Source organism: Lissotriton helveticus, chromosome 2_1, assembly GCF_964261635.1.
Source record: "Lissotriton helveticus chromosome 2_1, aLisHel1.1, whole genome shotgun sequence".
Taxonomy (NCBI): Eukaryota; Metazoa; Chordata; class Amphibia; order Caudata; family Salamandridae; genus Lissotriton; species Lissotriton helveticus.
Genome location: NC_136059.1, coordinates 358,701,587 through 358,727,591, shown reverse-complemented (window position 1 = coordinate 358,727,591; position 26,005 = coordinate 358,701,587). Strand labels below are relative to the sequence as shown.

General features: G+C 47.2%; 1 protein-coding gene across 4 annotated transcripts in view; it reads left to right on the top strand.

Annotated features, from left to right (window-relative positions):
• The window catches only part of CPLANE1 (ciliogenesis and planar polarity effector complex subunit 1), a 2,766,109-nt gene that overhangs the window by 1,005,573 nt on the left and 1,734,531 nt on the right, over positions 1 to 26,005 (top strand). For all 4 annotated transcript variants that reach the window (XM_078674971.1, XM_078674972.1, XM_078674970.1 and 1 more), the window contains exon 23: positions 1,798 to 1,962. In XM_078674971.1, the coding sequence (XP_078531097.1) occupies positions 1,798 to 1,962 (165 nt within the window). The remainder of the gene's footprint in view (positions 1 to 1,797; positions 1,963 to 26,005) is intronic.

Genomic DNA, 26,005 nt, shown 5'->3' with positions numbered 1-26,005 from the left:
CATCTAATAAAGTGCTTGTCCTAAATCTAATAACTGGACTGTGGGATTAAAAACAATAGATTAGCATCTGAGAACAGGTATAAAATCCCATCATAACTGAAATTAATTCATTCATATGTGTTAAGATTATCTACCTAATTTCCATGTAGTGTAAGCATATAGAGGATGTGGGTTAACAGGCCACTGATGTAATTCATATATGTTGTGTAGATCCTTTGTGTTGTTAAGCCCTTTAGGGAATCCAACGTCTAGTTTGAGGATCATGCAAGAATCTAGTTGGCGCAAAGACCGCTCCCTAGTGCCTCCTCTGCGAGGGGTTAGGTACTGCTGTGATCGCATAATATTTGAGACACCTGAGGTCATTGTTGTGTTCTAACTTAAAATGTCGGGCAACTGGGTATGTTGTGTCATTGTTGACAATTGCTTGCAGGTGCTGTAATATTCTGACATGCACCTGTAGCTTTGTACTGAAGGTGCACATCAGGACATATACAGCAAATTCTGTTCTGCAATTGTAGTTACCTCTAATCATTATTGCAGTAGGACTAAAAGGGGTCATATATTTTGTGGTGTTTTCTCCGAATGTGCATGCTCTACCAGTAGATATTTATATAGTATATACTTGTACTCACCGTGTACTATTGTGCTATTATAACAATAGTACAAACATTCTAACTGCTAGCTATTCTGATTCAAGCATGTGAATCTATAAAAGATCCCATACTCAAGAAGAAAATAAGTTATTTATCTGTAACCTTTGTTCTCCAGTATTGGTATCTTTCATAGTCCCATTTGAACCACTCTCCTCCCTGTAGAGGATTCCCTCATTAGTGCTTGAAAATCTGGGGAATAAGCGCCTGTGGGGAGTATTTTAGAAGGTGATGTCACGCTATTGGCAGACCTTTACTTGAATTATATAGTTGAAAAATTAGCAGAGCTCAGGGAGACTCAGTTCACATGATTGGTAGATAATGTGAGGTAATAACTTTCTGTGGGGAGTGTTCTAGAGGGTGCTGTTGCCTGAGTGGCTGAAGTTTGGTTCCTTTGAAATGATGTGGATAAGCTATTAAAGTGAATGTTTCATAACCAATATAGGCTATGTGTAGTGTATTATACTGCTTTATTATTGTACCGTGGGACTCTCACTTTAGCGACGGGAAATGATTCAAGCATGTAAATCTATGAGATACCAATACTGGAGAACTACAGTTAAAGGTAAGTAACTTATTTTCTTACAGCTTCCCAGCAATTCCTCTTTGAACATCATTGACTACATGAGGCTTTAGCCTGTAAGCATAAATAATATTACAAAGTTGCACAAAGTCTACATCTTCATCTTCCTGTGGCTGCTTACATGGCCCTATTCCATGGCGGGATGCAAAATGGTTTTGAAAGTAGCCTCATGAGACAACATGATTTATATGAATCGTAAATTAAAGGCATTCTGTAAAAAAGTAAATAGTTAACATGTAAAAAATATATATTTGTCTTCGCCATGAATTGTTGCACTGTGCAACCATCGGTGCATTTTGTAACTTATGCAATTAGTCAAGGTCCTATTGTGAACATCATCCTCTTGTCAACTAATTTTTTATTTGTAAATCTCTAATTGGAAATAAAAATTGTCAAATGTTTCATTTATTTAATGAATTCATAGAAATGTGCCCTTTAACTTTTTACTTATATATTCTACACGAAGGCTACTGTAAAAATACAAATGAATTATGTTTCTTTGATATTTTGCTCGATTTAAATGGTTATCTGTCTAACAGAAGTTATACATTCATTTCTCCTAAGGACTTTGACAAGAAAGTGCCCTTTGATTCTTCAGTTGTAGAACAATGCCTGAATGCTTTGGAATGGGCTTATCGAATGTTACCATTTTCGGCTTTCTTAAATATTGAAGAACTTGTTCAAGATATCATTCTGAGCCTCATTGGAGAGCTCCCTCCAGTGCAAAAGGTAAAAATGAAACAGTGATGAAATGAAGAAAATTGAAACGCCTTTTTGCTTCTAAATCTCACTAAAATTGTATCTGTATTTCAAGGGCACTTGTTAAAAAAAAATATATTTTTCAAAAAAAACTTAATTACTTTACATTCAAATAAAGTACTCAGAAACAAAACATAAGCAACGGTTAGCCAAAAGAGGAGTGAAACATCTTTAACTTCTCTTTTGCCTGTTCAAATCTGCTCTGAAGGCACAGATAAGTGATAATTAAAAAACAGAACTCATTGTGTAAATCCTACTACACGTGTAAACTTCCAGAAAATCAAAAGAGAATTATATTAGTAAAAGTAGATGCTCAGACAGTTTGTGATTATTATTAACCTTTACCAGCAATGGATGAAGCCTAACATATGCAGATTTTTTAGTTTCTTAAAGACATCTTCTGTCTCTTGAAGAGTCACTTCCTAGTCTCATAAATTGTAGTTATTGTGTGAAATCATCCAGTTTTTCTTCTCAAGTTTGCGAAAATATCATATAACATGTCGTATCACTTTCTTTTCCTGAAATCTGTCTCAACGTTCATTTTTGAAAATTATTTTTATTTAGGTTATTTAAGGTATACCACAACAACAATACCACAACAAGCAAGTACATTTAACATAGTACTTTTCCAGCCAGGGGGTGTATGCATCCCAGAAACAGAAGTACTGGTTCCACGGTCCCCCCAACCCAATCCCTCTATGATTGATCTATCAAGATATTTCTGCCTCCCTTCCTTCAAGGTAGTCCGTTCTTTGGGGGTGTCAGATATTTACACCAACATTTCTGCAAATTTCGCAAGATCTTCTGTTCATATGATGTTCATTAGCCAAAGACCACTCCATCAAATCTTTTTTCCAGCGGTCCTTCCCCAAGGTTCCCAGAGGGACCACAGCATAGCGAGCTGTCTTTTTGCCAGGACTGTACCCAGTGCCCACACTGGTAACGTAATTTTTCAATATTGTCTCCGTGACCACATACTCTATTCTATTCATAGACAATACCGCCTCCTTCCAAAACTCAGCTATTCTGGGCCACGCCCACTTCATGCCAGGCTCCTTTTCCATCTACCTAAACACTCCTCTGCGTCCCACCTTTTTCATTACCTCCACTGGCTCACCGTGGAGAAGCGTATCACTTTCAAGGCACTCTGCTATATGCACACTATATACTCCCACTCCGAACCTTAGTATCAATATCTGTTTAACGTTCTTAGAATAGGGTGCTCCCAGACTGCAGTCACTCCTTCGCTCTTTTGGGACCAAAGCCATGGAACACGCTTCTGGTATCTCTGTGATGCTGCACCTCTCTGCTCACCTTTCGGAAGGAGCTGAAAACCTGGTTATTGCAAGCTCTCTTCCTAAGCTGTTCTGTCAGCTGCTTAGTGCTGGAAAACCCTCTGGGTAGCCATGCGCTCTACAAGAATTAAATAATAATGTCTAAGAAGTTAGCATCAGTTTTACCACATCTACCACAGAGAGATGTCCTACCTTGATAGGTTAAGGCCAATTTATAGGAGGTCAGATATGTTCTGTGTGAGTAGTGAAATGTATTAGTTTGAAGCAGGGGCCAGGGGAGATTTTCTTAACCTGTTCACATGCCTTTTTCCATTTAGATCAGTTCGGGTAAAGCATTCCCTTGGTTTGCCATATCCAGTAATCTGCACATTGTTACATGATCAGCCGGGGGCCTCAGCGAATGTGTTACAAAAAGAGTAAAAAGTGTCCTTGCTATTGTAAACTTTGGCCGCTCCTAGCCCAAAGTTTTCTTACACCTGCTCGAACACAGTAAACCTATTATTTAATAACAGATCTCCAGCCATGTTACATCCCCTTCTCGCCCAGTATGAATGTCTTGAAAAGGTTTAAGAATCCAAATAGGCATATCACCCACAAAGGTGGGGTCTTTCCAAGAATTTGAATAGCACTGTATGCCACAATTCCACAGCCTGACAAACCAGCCCTGGAGCGCTATCCGGGACTCCACGGCCCATTATGCCTAATTCTGGCAATGTTCCACCCACATCTATTCCAGTGAAGAGCTACTTCTTCTTGTTATGGCCCTTCTCAGGTCAGCGCACCATATCCTGCAACTGTGCTGTCACATAATACAAATACATATCCTGATGGAAGTTTCAGTATATCTAACATATCTGAAAGAGACTATTAGTTATAGATTCCTTACCTTAGAATTACCCCCAGGAGTCAGACTGGGTCCGGAGAATTTTTCTTCAACAGTACTCCTGCGTGTCGATAGGTGTTGTCGGTCAAGTCCTTGTTTGTCGTTGGTGTCGTGATCGCCGGAATGACATTGCGTTATCTACTCAGACACCACCCCTGCACGCTGACATCAGTTCTTTCTTTTTCCGTACCAGTCTGCACAGATCCGGATAGAGAAATACCCTTAGTCATTTTTTGACTAGTGTTTTTCAACTTTTTGTCAACATCTTTTTTGAGTCCTTTGATTCCTAGTGCACGTAGGGATGTCACATCAGCGGACTGGCTTCAAGCCTTGGGACTCTTGTCACAAGCTGTTGTCAGTCACAGTTCCGCAACTCGTATGACTTTGGTGCCTGAGCGCGACCATGACCCAAAGTCGTGCTCCGACTGTCGGGCCATGAACCCGAAGACTTTGCTGGAGTGGACCCGAAAGCTTCTGGAGGTCCGGCAGTCAGCTCTGTGCCACTTGAGGTCCCGATCGAGAGGGAGGTCGCTGGACCGGTCGCAGAGTTACCCCATCACTCCTCATCGAAGTCTTTGTCTTCGGGTAAGTCGAAGCACAAGAAGAAGGCAAAGAAGGACCGTCGCTCTTCGCCTTCTCCCTGTCCTTCGTCACACTCTCCTCTCCAGCAAAACTCGCCATCTGCTTTGGGCTGGACACCGCCGACTCGCTGGGTAGAACGATTTTTACGTCAGGAGCCCTAAGACGCTATGCCTGGCTGAGATCCACTGGCTTTTACAGATAGTCCGAAGGGGCTACTCCTTTCCCTTCGATACTACCCCTCCCTCCATGCCACCAACACTCCATCGCTTTTTGAAGCATCACGTGGCCCTATCCCATCAGGAAGGTATGGCTCTCTTGGGCAATAGAGCTATCGTGCGAGTCCCTGTCCCAGAAGTAGGTCATGGCTGTTACTCCCACTACTTCCTGGTGCCCAAGACGACAAAGGCCTGCGTTCTGTCTTGGATCTCCGGGACGTCAACCACTTCCTCCGGAAGGAGAAGTTCAAAATGTTGATATTAGCTCAGGTTCTGTCTGCCCTGGAGACAGCATGGTAGTGTTGGACTTGCAGGACGCTTATTTCCACTTCTCCGTCCCACCAGCCCACAGGCTTTACCTACGGTTCAGAGTAGGCCACAAACATTTTCAGTTTACCGTGCTCCACTTTGGCTTTACCAGCGCCCCTCTGGTTTTCACGAAAGTGATGGCGGTGGTCGCAGCTCATCTGCACTGATCAAGGGTTCCAGTCTTCCCCTATCTCAACGACGGGTTGTTGAAGGCGGGCTCACCCACCTCCAGACTACGGCGGACCTCCTGCATTTGCTGGGGTTCACTATCAACGTGCCGAAGTTGCACCAGAGTCCCTCTCAGAAGCTCCTTTTCATCGGAGCAGTTCTGGATACAAGGCAGCTTCTGGCTTATCCTTCCGAGCAGTGAGTCTGGGATATTCGGGCTATGATACTGATGTTTCAGCCTCTATCCCGGATTTTTAGTGAGAATGACTCTGTGGGTGCTGGGCCTCATGGCCTCCTGCATCCTGCTGGTGGATCATGCCAGGTGGCATATGTGGGCTCTGCAGTGGGACCTGAAGTTCCAGTGGGCGCAGCATCAGAGGATTCTTTCCGATGTCATCCAGATCTTGGAGGACACTGCGCCCCAATTGCAGTAATGGCTAACGAACCAGGATTGGGTCAACGGCAGATCCCTCTCCCTTACCCAACCAGACTCCACAGTGGTGACAGATAAGTCACTTCAGGGATGGGGCGGCCACATGGGAGAGGCGGAGATCAGAGGCCTCTGGTCTCCGACGGAGTCCGGGCTCCACATCAACCTTCTGGAGTTACGGTCCATCCGTCTTGCACTGAAAGCATTCCTTCCTTCTGTCAAGGGAAGAGTAGTGCATGTGTTCACAGACAACACCACTGCCATGTGGTACTGCAGCAAACAGGGCGGAGTGGGGTCGTGAACCCTATGTCAAGAGACTCTCTGCCTCTGGACATGGCTGGAACATCAGTGTATGTCCCTGGTGGTTCAACACCTGGCAGGTTCGCTGAACGCCAGGGCGGACGAACTCAGCGGCCGGTGCAGGATGGATCACAAATGGCATCTTCACTCGGAGGTGGTGCAAGGTCTCTTTCAATAGTGGGGAGAGCCTTGATTAGATCGATTCGCCACCGAAGAGAACGCTCAATGTCAGCAGTTCTTCGCGTTGGAACCTTTCAACGCGGTACAAAAGGGGGTGGTGATAGACGGAGCATCCGAACCAATCAAACACTCACACCCAGTCAAAAGATCTGGGTTTAATCCATCACCGTTCTTTAGCCCACTCTGCCACCCCAGTTCAGACATGGATATATGCAAATCAGTCTGACACTGTGCCTCATGGGAACAGTCCAGCCCGAACTGCCAAGCCATGCCTTCCCTGGACCGGAAACAAGCTTCCGAGGACCGGTTTCTGGCATTACAGCCGTCTTCAGCCCGGCTTGCTTGAATCCAGTGGCAAAGTGAGCAAGGGACTCACGTCTGAGCATACCCTGCCACACTTATGGCGGCCAAAAGCGGTACAAAAGGGGGTGGTGATGGACGGAGCATCCAAACCAATCAAACACTCACACCCAGTCAAAAGATCTGGGTTTAATCCATCACCGTTCTTTAGCCCACTCTGCCACCCCAGTTCAGACATGGCTATATGCAAATCAGTCTGACCCTGTGCCTCATGGGAACAGTCCAGCCCGAACTGCCAAGCCATGCCTTCCCTGGACCGGAAACAAGCTTCCGAGGACCGGTTTCTGGCATTACAGCCGTCTTCAGCCCGGCTTGCTTGAATCCAGTGGCAAAGTGAGCAAGGGACTCACGTCTGAGCATACCCTGCCACACTTATGGCGGCCAAAAGCGGTACAAAAGGGGGTGGTGATGGACGGAGCATCCGAACCAATCAAACACTCACACCCAGTCAAAAGATCTGGGTTTAATCCATCACCGTTCTTTAGCCCACTCTGCCACCCCAGTTCAGACATGGCTATATGCAAATCAGTCTGACCCTGTGCCTCATGGGAACAGTCCAGCCCGAACTGCCAAGCCATGCCTTCCCTGGACCGGAAACAAGCTTCCGAGGACCGGTTTCTGGCATTACAGCCGTCTTCAGCCCGGCTTGCTTGAATCCAGTGGCAAAGTGAGCAAGGGACTCACGTCTGAGCATACCCTGCCACATTTTTTTGGCGACCAAAAGCGGTACGAAAGGGGGTGGTGGTGATGGACGGAGCATCCGAACCAATCAAACACTCACACCCAGTCAAAAGATCTGGGTTTAATCCATCACCGTTCTTTAGCCCACTCTGCCACCCCAGTTCAGACATGGCTACATGCAAATCAGTCTGACCCTGTGCCTCATGGGAACAGTCGGGCCCGAACTGCCAAGCCATGCCTTCCCTGGACCGGAAACAAGCTTCCGAGGACCGGTTTCTGGCATTACAATCGTCTTCAGCCCAGCTTGCTTGAATCCAGTGGCAAAGTGAGCAAGGGACTCACGTCTGAGCATACCCTGCCACACTTATGGCGGCCAAAGCGGTACAGCAGAAGGGTAGGCATAACCTGGTAGAACTCCACTGGGATGCCATCCGCTCATTATACCTTTGCATTCTTCCTACCCACCAATGCCTCTTTGAGTTCCTCAATTCTAAGAGGGCTGTCAGTGTTAGTCGCTGTTTTCCTGTCAAACGTGGGTGCCCAACCTCGTGCAGGTATTGTATGATGTTTTCGGGGTTTTGGGAATTCAGTCTCTGAGATGAGGTGTTTTTTGCTACAATGTCCATCCCATCTTGACTCCTCAACTTCAGTATATGGGTTTGTGGTTTTTCTCTTCAACGACCTGTCCAACATCCACCCTACCATATTCACTTCGCTGAACAATTTTTATCTATAGTTTGTTTGAGAGTATATTTGTCTAATCTCGTGACGGTGTCCACCGTCTGCTGCATCATAGCCACCCTCTCAGCAGAGGCCAAAGTGTCTGTCACCAACCATTGATCCAGTGGTGTCTGTGCTTTTTGTAGTTCAGTCACAGAGCGCTCCAATTGACACTTACCCCCAACCATGTGTGCCATACACTTCGCCAAAGTAACCTTGTATGCTTCCCATCCATGGCTGGACTCTTGGTGGACTCGTAGTTATGTGTAAGGAATTGGGTGGTATATTCCTTTATATGTTGCGCAAACATCTTGTTTGTCAGCATCTTAGTACACATTGATCATAAAGGTATGCGCAGTCTGACACCTTGCAATCTGAGGGTAATAAACAGTGCTGAATGATCATAAAGAAACCTATTTAAATAGACAGAGTTTTCAAATATTATGTCCTCTCTGCAACCAAACACATAGTCCAAACAGCTGTGCCCTGATGTGTGGTGATGGATTCTTCATACATCCAGCAATTAAAAATTGGTGATGGATTCTTCATACATCCAGCAATTAAAAATTGGTGATAACCCCAGTAAGCGTCGTATTCATTCCCGGCTTCCTCCCAGGTCTAGGGGAGCATTTACCCAATCTACAGTTTAGAACACAATTAAAGTCCCCAGCCCAAATTACTCTATAACTCATATAATGAGCCATTATCCAGCCAACTCCACACCTCATCGCCTACTCAAAGAAATAGCTTTTACCCTGTGCCTTGACTCGCAGGGAACAGGAGCATATATTGCAAGTCTAATGCCATAAGCTTCTATTTTACTGCCAAAAAGGATTTTCATTTTAGTTTAACTTTTTTGGTGTAGTCCAGATAGGATAGGATGATGAGATAGTATGATATTCACATGTAAGCGTCTCTGCTGACCTGCAAGCCCTGAGTACGCAGTCTCTATCCCTGGGATTAAGGATGCTGATTATCAGTGCCCGAGGAGGTCCTACTTACTCCCCCCCTGTCTGCACACACACCCTCCCTTCCGGTTGATCCCAAATGAGTACCCCAGTTCAACACCCCGTTTTTTCAGTTCAGGATACAAACCAGCAGTTCAGGGACCGTGGCCCACTCACTTGAGTGGAATGCTAAAATTCCCACAAGAACCATGGGTAGGCGTAGCCCCATAACCAAACTAAAGACATATAAACACATCCCAGGACACCTAAGTCTGCCACAGATTGGCGCGGTTCGGGGGGGACATTGAGAAGGAGCTCACTGAGGTAATGGGGTGGGAGATCCCACACGACCCGAAGCATGCGATTTGGGCATCACGGACGGGTTGGATGGGTCCAGGAATGAAAAATATTTTACACTACAGCGATGGTGGTGGCGAAGAGGGACATAGCTTCCGTATGGAAAAGTCCTGACCCTCCCACTGTGAGGAAATGGCGGGCCGGGGTTGACTGGTGCGCCACGCAGGAGGGAACAATGTATGCAGTGCGTGGCTGCCCCAATAAGTACAGTAGGGTTAGGGGGAAGTGGTTGGGGGGCCTGGCATAGTCTTGTAGGGGCTGCTTCGAAATTGTCTTTTTGATTCTGTATGTAATTGACCTTGGATTGCCTAGTTTGTTACATGCATCCTTCTGTAATCATGGCATCTTGGCATTTTCCTAGTACTTAAAAACCAATAAAAAATGTGTTTATCAAAAAAAAAGTCTGCCACAGATAGCCTCAACACATGTGCAATACCGGGATTGTGATGTAATGGCAGCTAAGGAGGATACCAATTACGAATGTACACTCAAGTGACTAAATTGTCTCTGTCTACCTAGGCGTGTAACTCAGAATTGGAACACTTTTCTATGCTTCATTGTATCTAAGTGTTAAAAGTTAATTAAAAAAATTTGAACACAAAAAAAAGAAACCGTGCCCAAGGAGGTCCCCCCTCCCCCCTGGTGGCCCTCTGTCCACCAATTTTCTGTGCGTTCTCTTCTCAACAAACAGAGCCAACACCTCCTGAGGTCTCATCTCTTTTAATCCATTCTTCAATTAATTTTGCCATAGTCTCCGCTTCCACTCTCTCTGGAAATCCAAGAATGTAAAGAGCGATTTTCGGAGTCCTCTGCTCTAGTTTCCAAGGAGGACTTTTGTTTCGTCATTTTGGCCAGCTACCATTTTAAAGCAGTTGCCTCTGTCTGCATCTCATAAACAGTATCCTCCACTGCATGGGCCCTATTCAAGAGACAAGACCTTATGCAGGTCAGTGCGAAGTAAGGTAACTTCCACTGCAATAGTTTCAATTTTCCACTGCAGGAATGCTGTATAGCAGTAAGGACTTCATTCTGCATAGGTTCTTTGACCATTATTCCCTGAGTAGATGGTCTTTAGGCCTCTGTCTGTCTTGCGGTTCCCTTTGGAAAAGGCTGTGGGGTGGTGTACAACCTGATTGTGTTGCTCTTGCAATTTTGCCACTTTGTCCTTCTCCATTCCACAATTCCTCCGCTCCCGTATAGGATCTAGCTATAATTGATTACAAAAGTGTTCCGATGTGTTCAAGTTCAAGTTCAAATGATCTTTATTCGGATTTAGTACATCCATAAAAGCACATACAGAAGGAAAATACATTTAAAAGCATTGTAAAAACACGCATAAAAGGTTAAAAACAAATTGTCCAATTAGGTTAAAGCAGCATATTTGACTTAAAGTGCATAATATATAAAGTGCAAAAATGCATAATACAGGAGAGGCATTAGTCCATTGATGTCCATAGTTGCAAAATATAGTTATATTCTCCCTCAAGGATTGATTAAAACAAAGCACATATACAATGGAATCACTATTTAGTAACTGGTACAATGATGAAGTACACAAATACATAGGATGGCTTAATACTACTGTACATTAGCCGTGTTCCATACTTGCCCTCGATTTCACACAGGCTTTTATGAAACAACAAACAGAATAAATGACTTCATCAGTATGCAACATTTGCAAAAATTGCAGTGCAAGAATGGAGTCTCGTAAATTATATTTGCGGAGAATTGGTCTTAAATATTGGCAGGTATACAATTTATAATGGCCACAAAAGAAGAAGTAATGTAATAAACTTTGTTTTACACCTTGAAAACAAGGGCAATCCAGCTCTTCTAATTTTTTATTGTAGCCGGTAGGAAAGCTAAGCAAATAAACTATGCTTCCCTCCCGAAACCTGAATAAAAGGCTCCGATTCCATCTTCCTATAGGGATTGACAGGTATCTTATAGTATTATTTAGATTATCAACACCTGAATCGATAGTGCGCAAATATCTACTGACCACTGGTTTAATGGATTCTGATCTCATCCTTTCCTCATTATATAGATCCAGGAGTGCCCGTTTAATACTATTCTTGTGAGCGGGTACAATAGAGTCAGGGGAGGTAAATAGAGATCCTTGTCCCACACACTGCAGACTGTTTTTGACTGCATTTAGCCAGGGTATATGATGAGATCTATCACTAGACAAGCAGTCAGATATAATACTGCGCGTTAATGTTGCTGCTGGATTTAGCCATATTTTAATCCAAAAAAGCGCAGGCCTTGACTTAATAAAATCGACAATATATGGCAGCCTTAGTTCATTGTGACAGATCAAAGTGGGAGCACAAGGAACTCCCCCCAGTACCCTCCTACAAAATCTATTTTCCTCCACCTGGAGGGCCGAGCTGTTACAATAGCCCCATACTTCAGCCCCATAAGTCCCAGTTGGTCGGCATTGGGTGCGGTAGATGGTAAGAAGGGGGGTAACAACATCAGCCAATTTAGGTTGACGAAGAGATAAGATCGAATTAATTGACTTGCCAATTTTGTTACTCGCATGGACAGCATGTTGCTGCCATGAGCCTGAGTTAGAAAATAACAACCCTAAATAAGGGAAAGTACTGGTGCATGTTAGAGTATTGTTACCAGATTTAATGGATGTGATGTTATACTTCTTTGGTCCGCAGTTCATTATAAAAGATTTTTTAAAATTGGTATTTAGACCAAGGTCGGACATGAAGGTAACAAACCCAGAAATTAGAATGCGTAAAGCATTCGGTGTACGCCCCATTAATACAGCGTCATCCGCATAGAGTAGGGTAGTAATGGGGGAACCATTTATTATTGGGACATCCTTAATGATCTCACTCAGAGTACTACTTAACCTATTGATATATAAAATAAAAAGCAGTGGGGCGAGTACGCAGCCCTGTCTAACTCCTCTGCTAATAGGGATATCGTCAGATAAATCGCCATCATTATTAATTCGTACTCGCGCTTTTAAATCCCTATGTAAGTAAGAAAGAAAATACACCAGTGAGTCGTCTAAACCATAATCAAGTAAAAGTGACCACAGCCTAGAACGGTTAACAAAATCAAACGCAGAACTCAAATCCATAAAACCTAAATAAAGTGGGGATTTTTTGACAATAATATATTTGGCCATAATCAGATTTAGATTTAAACATTGCTCAATCGTGCCTATTTTACTTCTAAATCCCAGTTGGCTACAATGGAGAACGTTGTTATCTTCAGCCCAGTCCCCAATCCGTTTAAAAATTACCCTTCCCAGGATTTTTAACGTATTATCGATCAGTGAGATCGGGCGGTAACAGGCGGGATCAGACCTGTCACCTTTCTTGAATATAGGAACGATGACACTGTTCGACCAGGATTCTGGAAATGAGCTGTCATTCAGGTTATTAAATAGGTTGCATAATAGGGGGGCCCAGAAGTTGATTTCTGATTTTATTTGATCAATAGAAAGGCCATCAGGGCCTGGGGCTTTATTACTAGCACTATCAATGATAGCATCCTCGACCTCAAGTAATGAAAAAGTCAGAGGTTCAGCGCTATAGGATAGAGAGACAGTATCTAGAGCGGTAGCTGATATGGCGTAGATTTGGGAGAAATGCTCTACCCATGCCTCGCCTGTTATATTACTGTTAATTGGGTTGATGTTAGAACCAAAAGATCGTAAGGACTTAACTTCTTTCCAGAAACCTGTTGTGTCCTTCAATGTGGCAGTATGCGTGAGAGATTCCCAGTGATTAATTACTAGGGCCTCAGATCTAATTTGTAAGGCACTTTTATATTTTGATCTTAATACTCTCACGAGTTGAGAGTCCCTTGGGTTGGTATTAAGGGCTGCCCTCAAGTCCCTATTGGCCTTGGAGCAAGAAGAATCAAACCAACGGGGACCCTGGGAGATGTTCTGCCTAGCGGGTTTGGAAGATTCAATTTTAATAGCCCCGTATAAGTCTCCAAATGCGCCAACCACCTCATTACTAGGACTTGTGAGAGACAGGCAAATCTCGACTGTCTCGGGATGTTTTTTGATTACTCTGGAGAGAATTCCTTTATTATCAGCTCCCTTCCATGCTAGTCTCAATCTGTCAGTTGATAATGCTAGATTTTGAGGCCCTACCTCTTGCTTCACTGCCACCCTTGAGGTCTGGGTATTGTGTAAATAAATTCTAAGCGGGTAGTGGTCGCTATAAGCGGAACAGACGACTTCTGCTTTTAAAATTATGTCTCTTAAAGTCGGGCATATGAAAATATAGTCTATCGTAGAAGCACAGCCCTTACCTATGAAAGTTGGGGTTGTTATATTGTTTGCACTTGTACCTACAATTTCCATAACATTAACTAGATCACGGGAAGCTATATGATTTTTCAATTCTTCCCCGTTTTTACATATTGGGCTATGGCGATACATATGTGCATTAAAATCCCCTCCGATGCAAATACCATCAAAGGGTCCGTACTTTTGCCCCCCCATGATTTCATCTATAAAATTAAACAGTAATGTAAAATTACCATTTGGACGGCTAACAAAATCATTATTATAAAAGTTAATAATACATAATTTCAATCTGTTAATGTACTTCATAGCCATAAAACAACAATTGCCCGGTGTGGGGATCAATTTAGTTTGCACCCCACATTTTATTTTGGACCAAATAGATAATCCCCCACTGGGTCGACCCATATAAGACGGGGAAGCCTTGAGATTATAACAGCAGAAACCCTCTATTGTTGGTGACGTTGTACTCCAAGTTTCTTGTAGCAACAATATATCACAGTTATTATCGACCCAATTGAGCCACTCTATGATTTTCAGTTTAGATTTTAAGCCTGCTATATTCCAGCTAACAAGAGATAGTTCTGAATCCAAAGGCAAATGAGTAAGGGTCTGGGGAGGTTTACTCAGAGTACATTGAGACAGGGATTCTGAAACAAGCAGGGGATCGGATATCGGAGTCAAAGATAATTCGACAAAAGTGGTCGAAGGTGGTCAATCTTGCATATCCAGATCCGAAAGAGGTGCAAATCTATAATACGTTTGGAATGGGAAATAAGGTTGTTGAAATTGCATAGGTGGTGGCCGAAAATGCATAGGTGGTGGTTGGGAATGCATAGATGGTGGTTGGAAATGCATTAATGACGATGGAAATTGCATAAAAGGTGGGCGAGGTTGTGTGGCCATTTGTCTATAAAAGTAACTCAAGGGTAACATGATTGCAACAGTAGGAATGGTTGAATAGTTGCTATTTCTGTTAAGGAGGCTTCTTACGGTCCCAGGATTTTTAAAATTAAGAACTATACAGTCACCTTCCTTATCCTTGAGTAAAGGACCGACCCACGATACCCTGCGGGCAGATATGATCTCTCTTGAGATGTCAAATCCAACGCCTTTATGCTTGGTCAGCCAGTCTATGCTCTTATTTCGCAATTGCACCCATGATTCCCCCTGGTCCTCCCTCAGTGGCGGAACACCCGCTAGAACCAAAACAAAAGGACAAGCATCCGGTGGCAAATGTAGGGCTGGTCCTTGATGTTTAAAAGGTTTAATGGACCCTTGAGAGCCAGTACCCACGTTGTTATTGGCAGCAGTCGGTCTTGGAGCTGCAGTTTGTTTAGTTGGGCCATTATTGCTGTTTGGAACGGGAATGTTAGAAGTAGATGGAATAGCAACTTTTCTGGGAGCAGGTATGGGGATTGGTTTTGTGGGTGAGTTAGCTGTATTCATAGTTGGCCCTCTTTTAGTAGGTGTGGGTTTAGTTATTAATGGCACAGTAGATTGAGATAAAGATGCAGAATTGCTCAATACCCCACCCAAAGTGCTGGTGATATCCTGTTCCTTTGATGACAGTATATTGTTTACAGTTTCCAATTCCTTCAAGAGGCGATCTGCTCTAACTTGGTCCAGGATGATTGATCCCTTCCTTTTTATTTCTCCAGCCTTGACCAGGTTATCTAATCTATCCAGTCTTTTAAAAACGTTATTAAACTGACTGATCATTTGCTTTTCAATCCGGTTAAAAATAGTATCGACTATGGTTTCTATTATGTTCCCATTCTGTCTAGATAGATTGTAATTATCACCCATTAATGCTGTTTGGGTCCATATGGTTTTAGAATTCCTGCAAGGATGAGTGGTAGTTGCATCGGAAATACTGTCCGTATCAGCGGAGTCTTTATCCTCTATGAGGACAATTTGTGCCCCCGGAGATTTATTTTTATTCCATAGACTTTGTGGTGTAGGCTGGTTTTTGTGGAATAAAGGCTGTTTCCTTTTATTAGCACGTTGCTTAGTTACGCCTCTTTTACGTTTTTCCCTTCCCGGTTTGTTACTGGTGGGATCAGTGATATCCAGAGTAATAACATCATCCTGCGAAGCAGTTGTAATTGTAGAGACGCTCTCTCTCTGTCTGGAGGGATACTGGGGATGTCGCTGTCAGTATTAGCTTAGGCATTACTGCTGCTGGTGTTGTAGAGGCGGAATCTTGTGCTATGTAGGTGACAGTATTTTTATCATCCAGAATAGTGGGCACGTCGACTACTTGAAAAAGTCGTTTTATTGTTAATGGAAAGGGAACCCATCGAAAACCTTCTCTCAGTCTCCACTATTTCATTAAAAGCGGAGTCTATCATTGACTCAAAGGAAGTGATGAGGGAGACAGAAGTGGCAACACCCTTGTTTTCAACATCAATGTTATTACTATCGGCCATTTTTTAATCCAAGGTAGGTGCTCACCTTTTAACACAGATGTTAGAGAGGTGACCCGCCCGTCCACTGCAGTCCACTGACGGCCACAGACGGCCCGCCCTTTGCCCGGGCTTCGCCCCGGGCGCTCCCCACGCGCGACTCGCGGGGCGAGAGGCGTTGCACTCTTTTTACGCGCCTCCGGGCGCTCTGCTGTCGTCATGGCCGCCGGGGCACCTGGGAATTGTAGTTCCCTGCCCGCTCGGCGCCGTCGATCAAGGTGTTGCTGTTCGTTGCGCCGTTTCCCTCACGGCGGTGCTGAGGCACAGTTCTAGTGGCCCCAAAGAGGTAAATTCGGAAAGCCGTTTCCCTCACGGCACTGCTGTCTAGCTCAGGAAGCTCCCAGTGCACGCTCGGCGCTGCACTCTTTTTACGCGCCTCGGGCGCTCTGCTGTCGTCACGGCCGCCGGGGCACCTGGGAATTGTAGTTCCCTGCCCGCTCGGCGCCGTCGATCAAGGTGTTGCTGTTCGTTGCGCCGTTTCCCTCACGGCGGTGCTGAGGCACAGTTCTAGTGGCCCCAAAGAGGTAAATTCGGAAAGCCGTTTCCCTCACGGCACTGCTGTCTAGCTCAGGAAGCTCCCAGTGCACGCTCGGCGCTGCACTCTTTTTACGCGCCTCCGGGCGCTCTGCTGTCGTCACGGCCGCCGGGGCACCTGGGAATTGTAGTTCCCTGCCCCCTCGGCGCCGTCGATCAAGGTGTTGCTGTTCGTTGCGCCGTTTCCCTCACGGCGGTGCTGAGGCACAGTTCTAGTGGCCCCAAAGAGGTAAATTCGGAAAGCCGTTTCCCTCACGGCACTGCTGTCTAGCTCAGGAAGCTTCCGATGTGTTGTATGGTCAGTCGTCTCTTTCAGCTTACTCAGATCCAGGGCTTGCAGGTAGGCCGATCAGCCTGCATCCAAACCGTACTGTCTCATGGCTCATAGTTCGCTACAAGGAACAATTTGCAGCATGTGCTCCCTCCAACTCCAGGAAGATCTTACCAGGAACGGCCCTGTCTCAACCGTCATTAAATTCCTTGCTTAAATTGAACATTTGTCTACAAAACAACATTTTGTATCTTTCAGTCTACCACCCAGGCCAAGTGTGGGATTGAAGCCATGTTGAACATTGTTGGACGTGAGAAGGGGGTCCTATATGAAATTCTAACCCCCTTTGTCCATTTGTGTTCTCGTAGGCCATCCATGGGATAAGTAAAGTAGTAACTACAGCACTGCTTAATAATAATTTGCTTTTCAAAATTAGTTTCTAATGGATACTTCTTGCTGCAGTTTCTTCAACTTTAGAGTATCCCCCAGGTGCCAGACCGAATCTGGACATTTTAATAGCAGTGCGTGGACACAATTTCACTTTGACCTAGTTCTGCCCTGAAAGTGGAGCAGCGGAGCCACATAAATGCACCGCCTCTGCGTGCCGACATCGGTTTCTTGTTTCTGCACCTTTGAACACAGATCCAGAGCTCTGATTCCTTTTTCCCAGGTTTGAGGAATTTTCAATCTGAAATCCATTGTGTAAGGAAATTATGTCCCCATCTAAAACTACAGGGTTCAAACCATGCCTCAATTGTCGCAGAAAGATAGCGGTGATGGACTCCCATGAGGTGTGCCTCTGGCATTTGGGATTATGACAATGACTCCAGTTCATGTGAGGAATGTGTCCTTATGCACCTGAAAGTGGTCTGGGACCATGAAGCAAAGCTGGACGTCACTAAACATCAAAAGAAACCACCCAAGCCCCTCTCAAGCTCGCAAGTCAAAGGTGCGGACCTGTTCCCGCTCTCGAGTTTGATACTGCAGCAGGTCCTAGTCACAGTTGAGGTCACCCTATAAGGAAATCCAGATCGAAGCAGAAACACTAGAAGGTGAAGTGGCACTTCACACCATCCCACCATTCTCTAGCTAAGCTGATCCCACAGTTGATATCGATACGCCCAAGTTCCCTCGGCCATCGTTAATGCTGCAACAGTTCAAGACCTTTAGGGTAGCTCTGATGCACATTTGTGCAGCACTCTTCTGGCTCCCCCTGGTGCCTTAGGACCCCAGTCAGCTTACCGCCAGTGGATCCATCCTTAACACTATCAGAGCTCCTGGTGCCCGCCTCAGATTTCACACCACCTCCAGTGCTGAATTGCATTCCAGTTTCAAGACCTGCTCTGGTACATTCCTCTTTGAGGCTAGTTCTGAAGTTATAGGAGGTAGATGCTATCCTGACCCTGGTATCCGACCCCCGAGTCAAATTGGCCTCGACCCCAACTGAGGTCACACTCTTACTCCACTTCAGCACACCTGGTTCACATACAATTTGATTCTGGCAAACGCTCGCTCTTCTATGGAGCCATCCTCTGTTTCGCCACCAGCTTTTTGATTCCAACGAGTTTGCCACCACTTGGAGGTGACAATGAAGGTGATGGACCTGATTTTCTCCACATTATAATGACAGTGTATATATAGATTTTCAAGAGTCAAGTGGGCTTGATCCTTCCCCCGATTCAGGGTTGATTTTCTCCCTTTGGCTGCCAACAAAAGATAGTGCTTCCTTTGCAGTAGGCATTAGACTTGCTTCTGTGGTCCTACTTTTACAACTTCCCTGTTTTGAGTGTAAATCAAAAGTACGTACTGAAATTCTTCAGCCTGGCCTTACTACCGTTCAAAGATGTCCAAACTCACACCTCTATGGGCACTTGGTCTAAGCTTTGCTTTTACCCATTAGTGAACAGGTAAGTGGCTAGGTATCACAGGACAGCCCCTGGTAACCCTGATTTTCGTAAGCAGTTTCTTTATTATGGCAATTTTGTGGTCCGAGTCTCCACTAGTAAGGTGGATTAATTCCCTATAACTCCCACAAACAGGGAGTCAAAAAGGATTGAGGTGTTTGGGAAATGTTTGTTCTTTGTGCCAACCTAACCTTGAGGTTAGTGAATGCCAGTTGCGTATGAGGCCATAATACACTCGCCCTCTGGAACATAGTCAGTTAGAACTTGCCGGCAGTCCCGGAAGCGCTTATGGCCTCTTTAGCTCAAACCATTGAAGTTGGTCAGGATGCAGCTTAATATGTGATTTGGGCTATTCTGGAAACTACCGATTGCTTGGGGAAAGCAGTCGGCACTAGTGAGGTACTCCGTCGCCATGCATGGATGAGATCACAGGCTTCTGTTGAGATGTGCAGGCATCCCTCATGCCTTTTGACGGATACTGCCTGTTACGTGAAAAAAATTATTCCTCCCTTCGGCACTTCAAGGTAAGCCAGGCTGCAGCGTTTTAGGCCTGTTTAACCATTGGGAGACAGTTCCCTCCTCTGTTTCTGTCCGTTCAAGGCAATTCCAAAGATTTGGTGTATAGGTAACCTCCGGCCCCCTGCCCACTCCAGTCACCTTTACTATTTTGTGGCTGAGGCCTGGGATCAGGCAGACGATATGCAGGCCACTGGAGCACCGATATTCCTTGACCCCCTCCCCTGCAGCATCAGCTTCTAAGCTGTTTTAGTTTGTCCTTAGTCGTGCACAACCACCCTGTGAGAGACAGGATCTGACATATTCTTCTAGGATGGCAGTCCATCACATCCAACAGATGAGTCCTGGAGATTATCTGGCAGGGCTATACCCTTCTATTTCTTGTTGACTCTCGCGCAGCTTCCACCAGTACAAGAGGGGTGTTAGAATTGGGGGTCTCTGGTTGGCGCAAGTATGCACTTGTGACAAGCAGGGACCCTCTCCTCTAAGTCAGGGCGAAGGATGACCCCTTAGAACTACCCTTGCTCACCCTCTAGGTGCGTGGCGTGAGCAGCCAAGGCTATTCTTCAGGCGTTATTCAGTTAAGCATTTGTAATAACACACACAGTAAAATGTACCAATCCCCCCACAAATGGACACCAGGCTGTGAATATATAAAAATACGATTCTTTGTGTAAAAATATATATATGAGCAGTTCAGACTTATTACAAGACCAATATAACGTTTTTAGATTCAGGCCACAGGTTGTAATTGGGCAAGCTTCTCTTAGTTACAGTTCCAAAATAAGGGTTTTCGTTTCAATTCAGCTCCACAACAGTTCTCTCAGTTTCCTGATATTTCCAAAGTACTTTTAGGGCCAGTTCGGGGAACTCCAGACCAGTGTTTGGCCTACAGTGCGCTTCGCAGCGCTCCCCCCGCTCCTCTCGGTGAAATAGACCCGGGCCCTACCGCGGCTCACGCATCAGGCGTGAGCAAGCCTGCGCTGCGGATGGCCTTTCCCAACGGCACGGGCCGGGACGAGGGCAGAGCCGGGTGCGAGCCGGGCTTGACGGAGCGGCTCGTACTGCGGGAGGGTTCTGGTGAGCGGGGCGCCTGTCAGGGGGGCTAGGGGTCCAAGAGGGGAGGACGGAAGGGGTGCGCGTGGTTCTCACTCACCCTCAAGGACTCTCGTGGGAGCGCAGACTTCCTCCTTCGGCACTTGGATGCGCGAAGCCTCGATGACGGGGAAATAACACGTTGCGGGCCCCGAGCCCGTTACAGGAACCTTGGATGAACGTTGCGAGTTCTTTAGGCGAGTCGGCACGAGTCAGCGCGACTAAGACGATTGGGGGCACTTCTGGATCCTGACGTCAGTGGCATGTGCACTCAGGCAGGCGCGGCCCGCGACCCTTAGCACGGCGGTGCGGGGGTCTCCTCAGCGAGGGCGGCGCGGCCTGATGAGTCTCTGGGATAGCAAAGCGGGGTCACAGGGCACGGCCCGTGCAGCTGTCGACCCGGCGTGGATCGCGATCGTCCGAGGAATTCCGGCGGGAGGGGTGAGAGCGCTTCAGCACGCTCCAGTAGCAGGCAAGGGGCAGAGGAGCAGGAAGCCTAGCCCGAGGGCAGAGAGCAACTCCGATCGGAGCGAGGCTCTCACGGGGACAAAGGCAGGCAAGCTCCCGAGTGCCACAGCCCTAGGAGGGGTGATGAGGGGTGCAGTCTGGTTCCAGCGGGATGCACACCCGGCTCGAATGTCAGGACGAGCAGAAGAACCAAGAACCCACTAGTCCTGGGGTTCAGATCAGGGGGCACGCTCAATCAAGCCCTTGGAGAATATTTCAAAGCACAAGTCAGCAAAGTCTTTTCAAAAGTCTTCTCCTCTCCTTTCTCAGCAAGGCAAGCAGCAGGCCAGTCCTTCCAGCGTCTTCTTTTCCTTCTAGTCGGGCAGAGGTTCTTTGTGGGAAACAGGATTCTGATTTACAAGGAGCAGGGCTCCTACTTTTATACAGCATTTCTTTTGTCTTCTCAGGCCAGGGGGGCCTTTGCATAACTGCTTTCAGTCTCTGAGTACTTGTTGGGTGTACTTCTGGCTTCTGCCTTCAGTGTGAGGGCAGGCACATCAGACGCTCCACAGGGAGGCGGAGCCAGCATTGTGTGGACAGGGGCAGCCAGGAGTACCTTGATGATAGTGCTTCGCCCTTCCTGGGCCAGGTGCAGGCTGAGTCATCAGTCGCTCCCCAGGGGGGGCGGAGCCAGCATTGTGGTGGCAGAGCACAGCCTGATTAAGAGTCCAGGGGCACTCCTACCTCCCACTAAGGTGTAATCCTTTCATTCACCACCTGTCATCCCCCGGCCCTGTCACTCACACAACCCAGACAGTCAGATACACATACTGCAGAGGCGGGCTGAAATGGTTAGGCAAGCAAATGCTAACTTTCTAAAAGTAGCATTTGCAAACATAGGATATTAAAATAAACTTTACTAAAAGAAGTATTTTATTATTCTGAGTTCAGGCATACTAAACATTATTTTCTACCATGTTCCCTGAGCCTGCTGGGATTATAGGGTGTAATAATTCCAGCAGCCCATCTGGCCTAAAGGGAACAGGTAGCCTTACAATAGTGAAAAACGAATTTGGAAGTAATTCACTATTAGGACATGCCACACTCATCAGAGCATGTCCTACCTTACACTTACAATGCACCCTGCCCTTGGGTCTACCATAGGGGTGACTAATATGAAGTTAAGGGAAGGTTTGGGGGCTGGCAAGTGTGTGCACTTGCCCAGCTAGCATGACAGTACCAGACTGCACGCAGGTTCTGCAATGGCAGACCCTAGACACATTTTAAAAGGCTGCTTCTGTGGGTGGTGCAACCAGCGCTGCAGGCCCACTAGCAGTATTGGTATTTACAAGCCCTGGCACTCCTGGTGCACTTTACTGGGGACTGACAGTAAATCCAATGAACCAATCAGGAATATCAATCACAGTTACACTTTACATAGGGAGCACTCGCACTGCGGCACGGATTGGCCGTGGGCGCAGTGCCCTGAGCAGCGGACACCAGCAAAAACATCTGAGGTACATCAGCAAAAAGTGGAAGGGAAACTCACGCCAAGGTGCCAGGTCTAACACGTGTCCCCTCCAGCTGAAATGTGGGGAGAACTACCCTTCCCCAGGGAGTTCCTCATCACTAAGGCGGAGAAACCTGGACAGACCGTCAGCGTTGGCGTGATCTGTGCCAGGGCGATGTTCCACCGTGAAGTCCATACCCTGTAGGGAGATGGACCACCTCAACAGTTTTGGGTTCTCACCCCTCATTTGCATCAACCATCTGAGGGGCCTGTGGTCTGTCTGAACCCGGAAGTGAGACCCAAACAAGTAGGGTCTTAGCTTCTTCAGTGCCCAGACCACAGCAAATGCTTCTCGTTCTATTGCACTCCACCTACGTTCCCGTGGAAGTAACCTCCTACTGATGAAGGCTACAGGTTGGTCCCAGCCCTCCTCAGTCATCTGTGAGAGAACAGCCCCTACACCATGCTCTGAAGCGTCTGTTTGCACTAGAAATTCCTTGGAGAAATCAGGGGCCAGGAGCACGGGCGCCGTGCACATGGCAGTTTTCAGGGTGTCAAAAGCCTTCTGGCAGGTGTCAGTCCAAATCACATTCCTGGGCTGCTTCTTCGAAGTCAGCTCTGTCAAGGGGGTCACAATAGTGCCATAACCATTGACAAACCTCCTGTAGTACCCAGTGAGCCCCAGGAAGGCTCTCACTGCAGTCTGGGTCTTGGGGGGTTCCCAAGCCAGGATCGTCTCAATTTTGGGTTGCAAGGGGGCCACCTTGCCACTCCCCACTTGGTGTCCCAAGTACACCACTGAACCCTGCCCAATCTGGCACTTGCTTGCCTTGATTATGAGGCCTGCTTTGCGCAGCGCCGTCAACACTTCCCAGAGGTGCCGCAGGTGTTCTGGCCAGGTGCCACTGAACACTGCGATGTCATCCATTTAGACGGCACTGAACTCATCCAGCCCAACCAACACCTGGTTGACCAACCTCTGAAAGGTGGCAGGGGCATTCTTCATTCCAAATGGCATAACCCGGAACTAGAAATGCCCATCTGGTGTAGAGAATGCTGACCTCTCTTTTGCCCCATCGGTCAAGGCGATCTGCCAGTACCAAGATGTTAGATCAAACGTGCTGAGGAACCGGGCAGCCCCTAGCCGATCAATGAGCTCATCAGCTCTGGGGATAGGGTGCGCGTCAGTCTTGGTGACTGAATTGAGCCCTCTGTAGTCCACACAGAACCGGAGTTCAGGTGTGGCTCCCGGCGCAGCAGCCTTTGGGACCAAGACCACGGGGCTGGACCAAGGACTGCTGGAGGACTCAACCACCCTAAGAGCAAGCATCTTGGAGACCTCCTCCTTGATACAGGCCCTGACCCTGTCAGTCACTCTGTAGGCCTTATGCCTCACAGGTAAGCTGGTTCCTGTGTCCACATCATGGACGCACCAATCTGTGACACCAGGAACCAGGGAGAACAGATCTGGAAACTGCCCCAGTAATTGGCGGCGGTCTTCCTGTTGCTCAGGCGTCAGGGTGGGTGAGAGGTTAACTCCATCCACTGACCCATCTTTCTCAGAGGCTACCAAGAGGTCAGGAAGAGGCTCAGACTCCTCCTCCATTCCCTCATCAGTTGCCAACAACATGCCCACTTCGGACCTCTCCAAGTGGGGCTTAAGGCGGTTAACATGTAGGACCCTCAAAGGGTTCCTGGGAGACTGCATGTCCACCAAGTAGGTTACCGGACTCTTGCGCTCCACAACCTCAAATGGACCTGTCCACTTATCCTGAAGTGCACAAGGCTCCACTGGGGCCAAGACCCACACCTTTTGCCCAGGCTGAAGCTCTACCAGAGTGGCATTCTGGTCGTACCACCGCTTCATCTCTTCCTGGCTGGCTTCCAGATTTGCCTCAGCAAGTTGTCTGAAGCGCCTGGTCTGGTTTCTGAAGGCCAGCATGTAACTGTATACATTAGGGGAGGTTTCCTGGGAGATTGCTCCCAGCCTTCCTTTACCAAACTCAGAGGTCCTCTCACTGGGTGACCATACAGCAGTTCAAAGGGGCTGAGCCCTAGGGCCTTCTGTGGCACCTCACGGTATGCAAAGAGAAGGCATGGCAAGAGGACGTCCCACTTACGCCTCATTGGACCTTCCAGGCCCATGATCATGCCTTTTAGGGTTCGGTTGAATCTCTCAACCAACCCATTTCCTTGGGGATGGTAAGGGGTGGTGAACTTGTAGGTTACACCACACTCTTGCCAAAGGGACTTCATATACTTGGATATGAAGTTGGTCCCCCTATCACTCACCACCTCTAGAGGGAATCCCACTCGTGAGAAAATTCCCATCAGTGCACGTCCCACCACGGGGGCCGTCACTGTCCTCAGAGGGATGGCTTCAGGGTACCGGGTGGCATGGTCCACCAAGACCAGGATGAACCTGTTGCCCATGGCTGTCTTGGGGTCCAGAGGCCCAACAATGTCAATACCCACTCGCTGGAATGGCGTACCGACCACGGGGAAGGGTTGCAGAGGAGCCTTGTGCCTCCCTCCGCTCTTACAACTTGCCTGGCAAGTCTGACAGGATCTACAATGAGCATCTGAGCTCTTGTGCATTTGGGGCCAATAAAAGTGGGTGACAAGCCTGTCATAGGTCTTGTCCATCCCCAAATGTCCTGCTAACGGAACATCGTGAGCCAACCCCAGTAGGAAGGCTCTGAACTTCTGGGGTACCACCAGCACACGGGCTGACCCAGGTTCAGCAGCCTTAGGCTCTGAATACAGGAGGTCATTCTCCCATCACACATAATGTGTCTTGGCCTGAACACCATTGGCCTGGTCTGCAGCCTGCTGCCGCATACCCACGAGAGAAGGGCATTCTTTCTGCTCCCTGCAGAATTCCTCCCTGGAGGGGCCTCCTTCTTGCTGCCAATGGGTCATCTCAGGCAGGTCCCCCAGTTCAGCTATCTGTTCCCCAGTAGGCTCCAGGGCATCCCCCTCAAGGTCTGCTTCCTCCCGGACCGTGGGAACTTCAGGGGCCGGTTTCCCGCGCCCCCTGCGCCTTCTCCCTAAGGCCGGTTCCTGGGCCTCTCCTTCAGGCCCCAGGATCTCTTGAGCACCCCTACTGGCTGCCATTGACCGGGTGGTCACGCACGCCCAGTCAGGCAGACCCACCATCCTCAGGTGAGTCGTCTTCTCCACCTTTTTCCAAGGGGAGTCCTCCAAGTCATTCCCTAGCAAACAGTCTACAGGCATGGCTTTCCTCACACAGACCTGCAGAGTACCAGAGACCCCCCCACTCGAAGGGAACTTGAGCCATCGGACACTGACTCTCTGAATTATCAGCATTGATAACCCTACAGTAGGCATGGGGTACAACCTGCTCTTGAGACACCAGGTGCTGCCTCACTGCAGTCACACTGGCTCCTGTATCTCTAAGAGCCTCAGCTTTCTTACCATTGATGGTCACCACCTTCCCATATTTCTTAGTGTTAGAGGGCAGGTAGTTCTCAGGGACCATCTCACTGTCTCCTAGCGAAACTAGGGTCATCTGGACAGGATCTCCACCCCC